This window comes from Pinus tabuliformis, chromosome 9 (assembly GCF_031772625.1).
Source record: "Pinus tabuliformis cultivar Carrire ecotype Pingquan chromosome 9, CPIR1, whole genome shotgun sequence".
NCBI classification, from domain to species: Eukaryota; Viridiplantae; Streptophyta; class Pinopsida; order Pinales; family Pinaceae; genus Pinus; species Pinus tabuliformis.
The window spans coordinates 951,935,778-951,950,745 of record NC_142307.1 but is presented as its reverse complement, the minus strand read 5'-3'; the positions used below and the strand labels follow the sequence as shown (position 1 = coordinate 951,950,745).

Genomic DNA, 14,968 nt, shown 5'->3' with positions numbered 1-14,968 from the left:
AAACTAAATTAACATCGTTCACTTTAATATTAACATCTCGCTTTAATATTAACATTACTCAAAAATATCTCTAAGAAAAAAATTGAAATATTAATATCATTTAAAAATACTTTAATAATAGAAATTTAATTTTAAAATAAAAAATAATAAAATTAACATAATAACATCTTTCATTTTCATTTTATCACTGCAAATAATTCCAAAATAAAAAAATTAAGTAAATGACTACGTATTTTTTCTAACGAATATCATCCAAAATATTCTTCTGAACCTTTCGGGCAAGGCAAATTCTTCAAATGCTGCAAGTCTATTCCCTAATTTTCGCAATTTAGATGTCTGAGGCAAATTCTTCAAATGCTGCAGGTCTATTTCCTAATTTTCGCTATTTAGATGTCTGAGGCAAATTCTTGAAATGCTGCAAGTCTATTTCCTTATTTTCGCTATTTAGATGTCTGAGGCAAATTCTGCAAATGCTTCAAGTCTATTCCCTAATTTTCGCTAATTAGATGTATGTTGTTCTGAATATGGTTCACATGTCAAAAGTTTTTTAAGCAAACCGACTTGAGGTGTTCATCACCTCTCGACACTCTCATGACCGCATTTTACCACTAAATTCGAAGCTCAAAGGTAGAATTCACGCGACAATGCGCCTGCGCGACCGAAATATTGATTATTTGAAGGCGGCTTCCAAAGCAGCCAACGAGAAATGCAAACTATTATCTCTCCCTACTTCTCAACAGAGCGATGAAATCGATGTTCTTTGCTTCTCAAATTTGTCAATAGATGGACTGTTCGGCGCGAGTGATACCGTTGATGTTTGCTCCAATGTTGAAAATTTGTCCTTCGCAAACGTACACAGATTGCTTATCGCCGGCATTTTCCCTCACAAGCAGCCGACGGCCGAACTTCAAAAAAACGAAGAAAGAAGAGAAATACAAGATATCGATGCAGATCTAGGCCTGTCAATAGCATCCTGTGAAAAAGAGCAAGGCCATTTCTTTAATGGAGAGAAAATTGATATCTTCTTAAACACTTCAAGCATTTCTGCGGCGTGGTTCGAACTGGAGGCCCCCGAGCTGGAGTTCTCTCAGGTAATGTCAGAATACTTCAGTACTTAGCTCTATTATTTTATTATTCGAACTGGAGGCTCCTGAGCTGGAGTTCTCTCAGGTAATGTCAGAATACTTCAGTACTTAGCTCTATTATTTTATTATTTTTGTGTTTTGTTGTGCTTTACTGTCTGTGTCTTGTATTCGTGATCTGTTGTTTCACTTACCGAACATTTATGTATAAAAACTGAAACGAAATTCTCAAGAGATGTAGATTTAGGGTGGGAATTGTGAAAAGACAAAGCAATCAAGTCTTTCTACCCTTATATGTTCTTTATTCGCATGTTTGAGCTGCAGTTTCACTTACTGACATTAATTGTTATAAATTTTAATCGTATTTAATTATTTTTAGATAAAAATAAACGGAAGAAATTCGTGAAAAAAAACCAAAGAAATTCGACTCTTACGGTCTTGTAATTTAGCCATTAAAAAAAATTGAAGGATTAAACTGTTGATGCAAAAGAGATTAACGGTGAAAATTGTGAAAAAAAACCAACGATATTGGGTCTTTATGTCCGTTAACATCTCTCATTTGCTTCTTCATTTCATTTAGCTGGACATTAATATATAAAAACTGAAATTATTTTTTCAATAGAAAATAAACGGTGGGAATTGTGAAAAGAAAAGAAATTCGAGTATTAGTTAGCTTATTCAACCAGAGCAAGGGTCAATTTGCGATTCTTGCTAAATGAAAATAAATGTTAATTTAGTAACTGCGTTATTCTGCGGGCCCTCAGGCAATTCTAATAGATAAGCCAACATTTGAGTAAGCATCGTAATTTAATCAATCTCAATAGAAAATTGGAATCATTGCATTCGAGTAAGCAAAAGTTAAAAACCGTGGCTGTAGCCGTTCTTAGAATAGCGCGAAACATCATAAACGTCTGCCAGACTTCAATTTATTTGGCAATAAATTCAAACCTGATATAGGAGTCAAAGTCTGTACTTTTTTTTTTTCCGAAGGTGGCAAAACCTATCAAACTCAGGTGTCAAACCAACAGTGAGGACAACCATCTCTGGCTGCTATCCGCGAATGTCGATTTGACTCATCACCGTTATCAAGGAAAACCACGCCACCTGTAATAACCCGCTGGTGGTCCGTAAGGGAGCAGGCTTTCACTCCTGCCAGATGCCTCTGGGTCTTGGGCCGTTAACCTGTTTCCTTACGTCCAAGGAAGACGAGCTCTTAGCCAAGCAGAAGCAGTTTTACGGCATACTCCAGGCCGAGTCAAAGTCTGTACTTATGTCAGCGCCTTTTTGCGGCTTGTATCAATTTAATGAATTATTATCCCAGTCATGGAAATAGGGCTTTCCAAAGGGATTATACGAGAATAATTCCGCGGGGCGTGTTATATCGTGTTATATCGGGCCTATGTCAGGGTACATTTATTTCGTTATCGGGTTAGAAATAGGACTTTCCTAATCTCTTTGGCTAACTTGCGTGTTATATCGGGCCTATGTCAGGGTACATTTATTTCGTTATCGGGTTAGAAATAGGACTTTCCTAAATCTCTTTGGCTAACTTGCTAAGCTAACTTGCTAGGCTATTAGGGTGCATGTATGCCATCAAAGTAGTCAGTGGGCACTTGCACCTGGTCTCATCAATGCCCACTTAGGAGTTTCGAACCTAGATCTGTTTTGATGAAGTCCGATCACCTTACTGCATGCTACTAGACCATACTCCTGTGGGCTCCAACCTTATGAGAGCAAAAATATTCTGCGTCGTGGCTTTTCACTGCTTCATAAGTTAACTTCTGTATCGGAATCGTGCCGTTCCAGAGGACCGTCTGTTAGGTTTTCTGTTAGGTCAATTAAAGTTTGGATAAATCTTGCACATTTTGATGGTCTATTAGAGTACGTTGGGAGGTACTTAAAAGAAATTTGTTCCTGCTCCTAAAATTTACTGGGTACTCTGAAGCAGCTGTTTTAATTTAGTCTAAAAATATGCACCTGTGCAAAATGCCTGTATTTTTGGATTTGACCTTACTTGACCTTAACAGATTCTTTAAGAGAGAAACAAATTTTCCGGGCCTGCAGGTGTGGCTTCTGCAGTGTGTGCCAAGTTAATAGAAAAATTGCAATGGGGGTCGCAAGCTCTCCATCAGCCCTTTCTCTACAAGTTGTGTTATAGAATGAGCGACTGGGAATTGTCAATCTGAAGGAGAGATGTTGAGAATTCATCGCTAGCAGTAACCTTAAACAATGCGGACTAATCCCACTTAACATGCTTCAATGTTGAGTTCAGGCATACAGGTAGCATGAGTGCCTTATCCTTATACGGTGATGACTGGCACCGGGATGTTAACACGGATACAATCTTGGTTCTATCATAGATTCTTGCAAGGAGGATAAATTAATTCTTCGTATTTTTATTCCACAACGAATCTAGTTACTGTTGGTTTGTTGCCTTGACAAGACCAGATTAACAGTAGTTTGATGCGTAACTTTTATCTGCTTGTCATATTTCCATCCTTATACCTACTTCGGATTTTTTTAATGGAAGAAAAGCTTTGGATCTGTCATCTTATTTCTTATTAATGTTTTGAGTTTCCATTAGTAAATCATCCAACGTCATCATATTTTTCAGTTTCTCCTTGACAAGAGCAATGGCCAGCTTGGAGTTTCCTTTCCTTTAATAATACTAGGACAAGAGTCTGAACTCGTCTTCATTTCTTCATTGTTTGAACCTTGTCTTATCCCTATACAATAGACGAGAATTTTCCATCTTCTCGGATGGGTAATTATTCACCCTTTGCTAGCTCTCTCCATATTTTTTGGAAGTTTCCTCAAATTTAAGCCAGTAATCAGAATATGCTTCAAGTCTAGCATTGAGGCTTCTTAAGACCAAATTGATTACTGAAATTCCATTTCTTTAACACTTTACAGTCCTTACAATTTATTGTTGATCTCCATTCAGTTTCTTACTTTACTGGGCTATAATTGTTTTGATCATTAAAATTTCTATCCTTCCCCAACCCTTCTAAGGCTTTGAGGCTTGGGTTTTAATATCATAGGAGTATTTGAGAATTGCTAGCCAATGTTGCCATTGTAGAGTGGGAGTGTGCCCTAGGAGAGGAATGAGGCACAAACCTTGGAAGGAAGAGGTCAGATAAGCACGTTCCAACCAAGAGGTTGTGAAGGCTTGGGAAAAAAGGAAGGAACCTAAACCTAAGGGGAAGGCCCCACATGCTGCCAAACAAAGGCTTGCCAAGCTAGGAAGACAAGGTTTGGTGGATTGAAGTCACGATCTGGTTTTTACGAAAAGCTGGGAAAACAAGGTATGGGAGAACGGTAAGTCACTGAGTTAATTAAGGGTTTAATATTGTTTAAAGACCTACTGGGGTTGTTTAGGGGCTGATATGTGAATTGGCTTAGGCTGATTAATGGGAATGAGTAAGCTATCTAGAGAATTAACAAGGAAAAAAAAGATAATTTGGGGTTTATTGACCTCGTTCCTTTGGTGTTCTAATTAGTAATTACTCTATGCAAATAAACTTCATATCTGAAATGAGAACAAATGTAGCCTAACTAGCTCTCTTTCAGGGCAATGAAAACAAGAAACAGATCCATTTTGTAATCATATCCACACAAATGGGAAGTTATCCTAGGGTTTATTTTTCTTCTAGGTGGGTGGAAACCCTTAATTGGATTTGGGACTAAGTTACCAAAATGCCTGAAGAGTTTGCCGGAAACACGGATCCTCGTTTCCAAAACAGAAACAGGTACGATCCTTGTCGAAATGCTGTGAAAACATTGTTGTGTCGTTTCAAAAAATCGGAAACTTCGGATTTGGAATTGGAAAATCGTAATCGGAATCCACCTTAAAATGTTAGAAAGTGTGAAAATTTGTATAGCCATAAATAAATAATAAAAATGAAGAGATCAGATTTGCAAATAAACTCAGTATAAATGCAGTCTCTTAATGTCTCTTCTAAATCTTTAGAAACAACAACACTCCATCAAGGATTCTTACTACTCAGAAAAAGATAGATGTTCAAAAATACAAACAGAAGGGCTTTATGAATGTCTTCGTAAAGAGATTTATTTGAGCGATTAATTTTCAGTTTGGTTAAGGTTTTGTTAATTGTCATTGATTTTGCTCTTGATTTCATAAATCCCTCCAATATAACAAATCTTCTCTAGCCAATATTTTACTTGCATATAGTCAAGAGACCAAGCTGACATTGGGAAGATTGAAATGTTCAAATAGGTCTTGATGGAATATCCCAATGATCCCATGGGCCTTTTAATTGCCATGCAAGGAAGATAGATACCATTTGCCATGCATAACACTTTCTTTGAAGGAGTTGGACCCGAAAGCACAAAAGTTGTAGCATATATGATTACATTACTAATGATGATGATAATATGTTGAATGTTATAATAATCACTAATGATGACGACAATGTTTATGCTGAATTGATGATGATTATTTGTTTATGTTGAATTCATGATGATGATTATGTATTTTTAGATATAGAATCTAGATTCTAAGAGATGAATGGTAATATGATATTCTTATTTTGTTATATGTATATATATGTGTGCCATTTCCTTGCCATATCGTATCCGGATTTTTTGAAAATTTGTCGTATCCGTTTCAAACCCTATATCCGTCTCTGTTTTAGTGCAACTTAGGTTTGGGATTTGTTACCCTCATTTTGCTTGAGGCCTGTCACCCATTCATATTCATGGGTAACCTTACGAGAATTTTTTTCTCCTAAGATGTAGATTTCCAATCAACAACCTCATATGATCTTCAAAAAGTAGCTTCTCAAACGCCTCTCATTTACTTGATCAATATGTTCATCCGACAAAGGTAGGTTAGCAATTGTGAGGTACATTAGTGATTGTTTCATACAAAGTGCTTACATTCAATGTTTTTGACATTTTAGTAATGAAAATGGGTTGAAATCAGATAATGGATCATGATTCTTGAAAATGATGCTTGTTGCCTCATTTCACCCTTGGTGGTCATCTTATCCTTCTAGCAAAATGCAAACTCCTTGGGGCTCTTGTTTCATTGTCTAGGAGGGGCACAAATAGGTGCCTTTGATAGAGGTAGCATGCCCATATCCTTCCATAATTAACACTTTCCATTTGTTCTTGATCAATTGTTCTTTCTTTTATTTGGTTGTTGTTAGTTGCTCATACTAGTTCTTTGTTTGCCTCATCTTATGATAAGAGGGGCTTGGAAATTTCCTAGAGGTTGATGCACTTGCGAAAGGAAAGAATGTTAAAAGCATATGCCAATTGTTAAAATGCAAAAAATGGCAAGGGATTAATGATGATTAAAATTCAAGTAACTTGAGCTCTGTTGCCTCATGTGAGGCCATTAGCCTAGTCCCATACATATCACACCTATCAAAGTAAAAGGGACTTAAAAAAACATCCCAATCCCTATGAGTGAGAAACTGTCCATAGTAAAAGAGGATTGAGATTAAATGAAAACTTGCTAAGAAAACCAAATCTAAGAAGGAAAAAGGCTAAGGGTGGAAAAAGCAATGCCAAGAAAAAGGTAACTCAAGTAATGAAGTGCTCCTTCCACAAGAGTGCTCATGGATAATGGTCTTACATAGACATGTATAAGACAATGACACCTTTCATGAAGTACACCCCAAACCATATCACCTATTAGTCGCACCCATTGATTGAAGGGTTGGCCATAAACTGTTCCCCCAGGGTTGGGAGTATGTGAGAGGAGCATTTCATGATCCTTCGATACCTAAATATGGGAACCTGTACAAGGTCATAAGCTAGTGTGAAGTTTGAAGATGATAGTTTGTGTGATATACTTATATGGCTCAAACATTGAATATAGTACACTTTTTGCATTGGGAGGTGCTCTACAACCTAGTATGGGGGAAATGTTGTCATGTAGCATTAGATAACGTTAGATTGAAAAATAATAAAAAATTACTTACATTAAAAAATAAAAAATCAAGTTTTCTTTAAAATAAATTTAAATTTATATTTTTGCATTAGAGCTAGAACTAGAAATAAAAAAAATTGTTAATTCTACCACTTGTCATTAATAATATTAACAAATATTTCCTTTTAAAACAAATATGAGTTTTCCTTAGCTGCTGAGTGGATTTCGGATCCGGGACACACTTGTGGTCATCAAAACCAGTACTTGTGCACAGTAGAACTTTACTGGCACATTAAAACTCTCATTGGCAAAGCCTTGGAGGAGAAAGAGGATAACAAAAGAAAAATCTCTCTTCAGTTGAGTATCATACATGCGGAAAACAAGGAAATGTCCTTGGAACACAAGGGCATGGACCACAAATTAGCATGAATTGAAGCTCTCCTTTCAAAGGGAAAGGGCTATGCTTGACCAGGCACTCTAATGACACCAATTGACATACCAACCTCTATTTAATCTCGACTATGAGTCTTCATTTTGTTTGCAACAATGATTTTAGATGGATTCTATGGTATATTAATATCACAAGTCTTGGGCAACATTGATGCCATTTTATTACTTCTAGTATTATATGTTTGCATGACAGACTTAAAATATATGTCGAGATATTGCCTAGATCTAGCTTCTATGAGTATTATGTAATATTTTGGACGAAATAACTATTCTTTTGCCAAGGGTTTGGCTTCCCTAGTGGTAGACCGAGGTAGGAAGTAGTATGATGTACATGTTTCCTTGATCGATCAATAGAATATTTAGCTTAGAAAAAAAACAAATATGAGTTGGCTTTAAAGTAAATATAAATTTATGTTTTTGAGTTAGAACTAAAAATAGAAAAGATTGTTAATTTTACCATATGTCAATAATAATAATAACAAAGATTTACTTTTGATTATGAGTTGGTCTTGGAAATATAGAAAAAACTGTTTATTTAATTAGTCTGTGTAATAAGAAAAGTAATGAATACTTATTTATGTTCATGAGTTATAAATGAAATTAAAAAATGTTCGTTTTTTTATTAGTGAACAAAAAAATTTAGACTCTATTCATAATTGTCTGCACCATGAGGTGCTCTATAGCCCAGTATGGGCGAGATGTTGCCACATAACATTATGTTATGTGACAACAAAAAGGGAAATAACTTTATATGTACGTATGATTAAATAAAAAAAATAAAAATTACATATATACTTATGTCCATAACAACATCTAAAATAACAAACCAACATAGATCCATTGTAAACCAAAATCTATCAAGCACCAAGAGGGATCAAATTCCTTAAGAGGTAATTTTTATTATTATTTAATATGAAGGAATTAACACATGACATGGAATTAAATGATAAAAATTTACACCTTAAAAAATATGACTCCTATTGGTGCTTGATAGATTTGATTTTGAGATGGATATGTTGATTTTACATAGGATCTTATAAATTGATAATTACTTCTTATGATTTCTTTTGTTACTCTTATCTTGCATTTATATTCATCATAAAGCAATTACATAGAAGATCTCAACAATAGATGCTAAATACTAGTAGGATCATAAAGAGACAACCAAACAAGAACACAAACATTTACCTTGCGAAAACCCACATGGGGGCAAAAATCTCAACAACCTTTTCCTTAGAGAAATTCTTCAGCTCAACAAGAGACACACCTAAATATTCTTGTCAATCACAAGGTCAAACTAACCAGCGAAGTAGACTTCGTCAAACTTGGTCCAACTCCCTCCTAGTCGAGTCAAATATCTACCCAAGAGACTTGGTGTAGTTTGCTCTGCTAGGGTCAAATTTCGGCCTTCTTCTGCACGCAAAAATCTTAGTCCTGCAACTTTGTTATGCCTCGAAAGTTCGGTCCTTTCTGTCACACGTGTGAGGTCACAGAAGGAGATCAGATCCACACGTGCGAGGGTTGATAGACAGAGAGCGAGAGAGATCTCAGTCTTCTTCTGGTCAATTTCGGCCTTCCTTCTTCCTTGTCTCCACTAGATGAACAGAGAAATACTTTCTTGTGCTTAATTCGAATTTCCCAAGAGGAGGAAGTCGTGTAGCATATATATAGTGATTCTAGAGGCTGAATAAGTTCCTTACTTGACTGGGGATGACTTGACTAGGAGGAGGGCCAACTTGGCTTATTTGGAGCCAAAATTCAATTTTCAAAAATTCAAATTTTCTCTTTTGAAAAGGACATGAAGAACATGCTTTAAAACTTCTCTTTTGACAATAGCATGTAGAACATGATTTATATTTATCATTATATATACATCAAGGGCTAAAATATTAATTATGAATACCGACCATAGCTACAAAATTCAACACTTGTTCTTAGCTAGGTAGTTATTCATAATGACTATCTAGATGTTCTCATGTTGACATATTTCTCTAAGAAAAGGTTACAACAATTCATCATCAACATTAGCATCATCAATTACTGTAATCCTGGTCAACGACTATGACACATGGTAAATCATCAGCATTAATAAGTTACCATAATTTTGTTTGGTACCTCTGACATATGGTGTATCCTCACCATAATCTTGGTTAGTACTCCTGACACATATCATTAGCATCAACTAGTCACCATGATTTTGGTTGGCACCTCTGATCCATGATATACTGACTAGTCTCGGTTCACCATCATCCTAGTCAATCTCTTTTACTTGTGGTGAAACTCCAGAGGCCACACTCTACTTGAGTAATTCTAGGCCTGATGTTAAATGGGCTCACTCAACCTATCTGGAGAGTATAGTGATCTTGATGTTGAAAGGCACCCACTCAACTGAGTGATTTTGGGCCTCTAGGACCATTCTTCCTAATTCCGGTCAACATACTTGACATAGGAAGAATGACTGTCCTCTGCCGGACCATTCTCCCTAATCTTGGTCAACATACTTGACACAGGGAGAATATCTGTCCATGATGCTATCACATCAACACTCTGGACCATTTTCCCTAATCCTAATCAACTTGAGCTAGGGAGAATGACTTCCCTTGATGTTGCAATTTCATCACTCCCTCTTGCTGAGAGAGACATGCTCAATCACTCCAAGCTTGTCCTCGAAGTATACAGACTTCATCTTGGGACAGAGGCTTTGTCAACAATCTGTTTGACTGTAGAATAGTACTGGAGCCATACTGCTCCCTTTTGTACCCTTTCTTAGTACTAGATCTCACTGTACTTCAACCTATCATCATGGTCATCACCTGCACCTGATCAATACAATCTTGCAAGTAGCCTCTGAAGCCACTCAACTTCTCAACTTGCCAACCAAACTGCAATATACTCAGCCTCAACAATATTGAGTGCCACAGATGCTTGCTCCTTTCTCATCCAAGAAAATCATAATGGAGCCCAATTTGAAGCAATATTCAGATAAGCTCTTTTTGTCTTCTACACTCTTTGTCCAATCTAAATTTGCAGTTGTACTTCACTTGTTTGAGACATATCTCAAACCATAACTGATTGTGCCATGACCAATTGTACCATGGTGGTATTCAAACACATGTTGAGCTACGTCCCTTGGCTCAACCATAAATTAATCTGCTTCCTTCACTGGATCCATCACCATAGTTGCTTTTTTGTCACCCTAACTGGGTGCTCCCTCTCATACTGAAACATATCTTGCTGTGGTAATCCTGGTTGCTCCCTTAGCCTAACTGACCATCATCTTGAACTCAGAGGTCAACTCCCTTTGAAGCTAAAAGAAGGCTCTTTGACTGCTCCATTTGTTATAGAAGCAATTCTTTTTGCCACAACTGCTCCCTCTAACACATGAGTCCTTTTGCTTCCGTCAGAGACAAATCATATAGTATCAACCTTGATCCATCAATCCAAAAATACCAAGCCCAACATGTTTGCTTATGGTTGTACAAAGCCTTCTTCAATCATGAGACTTCTTCTCATGTACCTCAAAGCCCTGAGGTAGCTCTATGTACACTTCTTCTTCCTCAATTACTTCATTTAGAAAGACAATCCCTGCATCCACCTAGTGCAATTTTCAAAGCAATGATAGTTCTAATAGAAGTGTACTTGCCAATTGGAGCAAACATCTTGTCATGATCCTCTCCCTCTTTTTGGAAGAACCTTCTATTTGTTGAATTTGTAACTATGGTCGGTCTTCATAATGTATATGTGGTCACTTGATGTACTTGTATTTTTATTATAAAGCATATTTTAAATGCTAGAGTCAAAGCTAAAACTTATTTTGAATATATTTGGTCACTTGATGTACTTGTATTTTTTATTGTAAAGCATATTTTAAATGCTAGAGTCAAAGGTAAAACTTATTTTGAATCAAAGTCCCATTGCGACTTTTGAAAGAAGAAAGTTTGAATTTTTGAATTGTAATTTTTGGCTCCAAAATTTGTCAAGTCAAACTCCCTCCAAGTCAAGTTGGCCCTAATAGGAGACACACCCATTCGGCCAAGACATATCGCTATATAAACGCAGTTTGATCTCCTCCACTTGGGCAATTCACATCTCTCTCACAAGACAATTTCTAGGCAAACAAGTGAAGGACAAGAAGGAAGAATAGGACGAATTGGTTCCCTTTCTCTCTCTCATCAACTCGCATGTGTGGATATAGTCTTTCTCTCTTGGTTCACATTTTTTCTGGGGATTCTGTTACAGGGGACGAAAGTCTGGGCAACTGTAGGGGCCAAGATTCTGGGGCAACTGGCAATTGCAAGGGGGCCAAAATTTTTGGGTCAGATCAAGCAAAGTGAATTTATGATCAAATTGGGTGGCTTGACTTGGATGTGCTCTAGGTCTAAAATTTTGCAGGGAGGCTTGGGCACATGTATTCCAAAGAACCCAGAAAGCGTTTTGGGAAATTCCACGTGAACAATTTTATTAAAATAATTAATATTTTTTAATGGGCTCTTAAGTCTAAACTTAGGAAATTAAAAATATTAATGGGTATTAATCTAATTGTGGGTGTAACTTCTAGAAGAAGACGAGGATCAAGCTAAAATGATCTTAGCGATTGATTAGCTTTTAATTTGGGCCGTTGAATGTCAACGAGAAGATTATTTAAGGGAGCTTGAGGGTCATTTGGAAAACACGCCGAGAGATCAAGAGATTGAATTTCTGAAGTGATAAGTTCTCAGGTGGAAATTCTGATTGAGGAGATTTCTTGCAGCTGAGGGGCAAGGATAGCATCCGGAGAGAGATTTTCTCAGCTGGAGAATCATCAACAGAGCGAGGCATAGAGTGATCCAGCAACCCAGACACAGAGGCTAACGCAGGGCCACGAAGGGCCACACAGAGGCAACGCAGAGGGTGAGAGAGAGTCTGAGATTTTGCTGGGGAGAGTCAGTTTCAGAAGCCGGGAGTTGGGATGTGAGACCGGGAAGTTGAGAGCAGAGACTCTAGGCAGCAAATCGATCAGCAAACTGGGTGACACAGTGCCTAGAAAGGTTGACGCAGGGACTACGTGAGGACTGTGCAGAGGCAGCATAGGGCCTGCCAGAGGCACTTCATCCAGTATCTGGATCAGCTGAGATTTTCTCAGTGATTGTGTGAGGTAATCTCACAAAGCTTTCTGCGAGTATTTCTCTCTCTGTAACTAAATAACCCGAGAGGTATTTAGAATTTGCTACTGCTTAATAATAATAAACCCTCATAACTGCTGCACCAGTTTTCCCGCGTTGGGTTTTTCCGAGGACATTTGTCCAAAACTAACGGTGTCAATTGTGTTGTATTTTCTTTCTTGCTCAGTTTCTTGTTTCCACATAATATTTAATTAAGTGAAGGTTGCAATGTATGTATTACGATATTCGCTGTAGGAAACTGCAAGTATTTTGTTTAAAGGAATTTAATAAATAGGATTAATATCATCAGTTGCTGCAGTAGGGATTCCGGTTGTGGAATTTTCACATGGTATCAGAGCTGCAGGTGAAGCAAGAAGAGGAGAACCAGAGAAACTAGCACTGAGCAGAAGAGGGAGATCGAAAAGCTGCAGGAGGTAGCAGTTCGAAACCCCAAAGGGTTTGTGCAGTTTTAGCCAAAGGGCTGAAATTTCGAGGTAGTCTCTCTTCGAGTGAGTCGACGGAGAGAATTACTCCTAGTTCGAATTTTTTGCCAGGGTAAAGGGAGCAACGCTGAAGCCTTAGTGTGAGGTGAAGTTGGTGGGACGCATATTTTTCTGCAGGCAGTTAGTTGGGCAAAAAATTGTCAGAAGAAAGAAGAGAAGCACAATTGAGAGAATTTATTCCTCAGAGAATTCCTAGCCAAGGAATTCGAATTCTCTAGAGCTGAGCAGCAGCAAGGGGCAACAATTTTACTAGCTCGAACAGGGAGTGCGTAGGCTAGCCCAGCAACAACGTAGAAGAGAGAGGAGATTTTCGACATTTGCGGCAGAAATGGAAATCAGTGGCTTGAGGGATTAGGACAGGTTCGAAGCTTCCAAATATGTCATCTGGAAGGCTAGAATGTCTTTCCTTCTAGATGAGCATGCCCTCAAGACGTATGTTGATAGTGTGGTAGCTGTCCCTGCGGATGCAAATCCATTGAAGAAGTACAACGCTGAGATGGTGAAGGCGAAGAGGATGATCTTGAATGGAGTCAAGGATCATGTGGTATGTCACGTTGCTAGCAGAGGGACTGCTAAGGAGATGTGGGATGCCTTGGCCACATTGTATCACCAATCTTCTGAGCAGCGAAAGATATACTTGGAACAGAAGTTGAGATTTGTGTAGATGTAGAAGGGAGAACGTGTGGATCCATTCCTCACGAAACTGAAGGAGACCCATGATGAGTTGTCGGTTACGGGGCACACACCTCAGGATTCAAAGTTAGTGAGACTCGCTGTAAATTCCGTTGCGGATGAATGGAAAGTCTTTGTCCAGAGTATCTTGGGCAGAGCGACATTGCCAAATTGGGACGAGATGTGGGTAGCTCTTAAACAAGAAGAGCTAAGGAGAGACCTGGTCAAGGTCAAACTTGACTGAATTAGTAGCAGCAGTGGGTCGAAGCCCAAGGAGGATGAGGATGATGCAACCCTTGCATTGAAGGGACAGCAGGAGCAGCGGAGACGTGAGAAGGATGTCTCGAAGATCAAGTGTTTCAGATGTGGTGAGATGGGTCACCACGCTACTCATTGTCCTCTCAAGAAGAAGGACAAGGATGGGACCCGATCCAAAGGCTGCGCCCGCGAAGATCTAAGAGGAGGAGTTCGCCATGACAGTCGAGATACCTCCAGGAGGGAGGTGGGCTGATTTGGAGTTGTAGTTTGAAAGAACTAGAGATGGGCAGGATCCTTGAAGAGTCCACCTCTTGGACCTATACGTTGCTACAACAGCCCAGATCAGTAGTAGCAAGATGGACTAGTGTCGGATGGTGCCTAGGAGTGTCGGAGAGATAGTTGCAGTGGCTAGGAGCACTAGAGTTTGAGCAGCGCAGAGCAGAGTTGGCAGCAGTGCAGATGGCACAAAGCAGAGGTCAGCAACAATGCAATAGATTCAGAGGGTCAGTACAGAGACTAGCAGCAGTTAGGCTTCAACATTCACGTGGTATCATACTGAACACAATTAGTTCAATAATTTTGGATGATTTTTCGTTGTTGATAGAGTAGCAACAACAGTTTGCAGTGTAGTAGTAGTTGGCAGTGGCAGTGATAGGAGCAACACATATGCAACACCTGAGAGGGAGTTGTAGTACAGAAGCAGTGTTGACAGTGGCAGTGTCAGCAACAGTACAATTACAACAACAACGCAATGGTTGGTGGACAGCCTGTCAAACATCAGCAACGCAGAAGACAATGCTTAAGAGTTAGAGCAATATGCAGTAGTGCATATTGTTAGAACACATTCCTCGCTAAGAGGGATTGTTTATTTGGGGTAGCATCAGATGTGCTCTAGGCCTCAAATTTTGTAGGGAGGCTTGGGCACATGTATTCCAAAAAACCCAGAAGTGTTTTGGGAAATTC

General features: G+C 38.4%; 1 protein-coding gene across 1 annotated transcript in view; it reads left to right on the top strand.

Moving 5' to 3' along the window:
• The first annotated feature begins 370 nt into the window (after nt 1-370).
• The window catches only part of SHOC1 (shortage in chiasmata 1), a 350,430-nt gene continuing 335,832 nt past the window's right edge, over nt 371-14,968 (top strand). The window contains 1 exon segment of the mRNA XM_089445717.1: nt 371-1,091. Within this exon segment, the coding sequence (XP_089301843.1) occupies nt 645-1,091 (447 nt within the window). The 5' untranslated portion in view covers nt 371-644.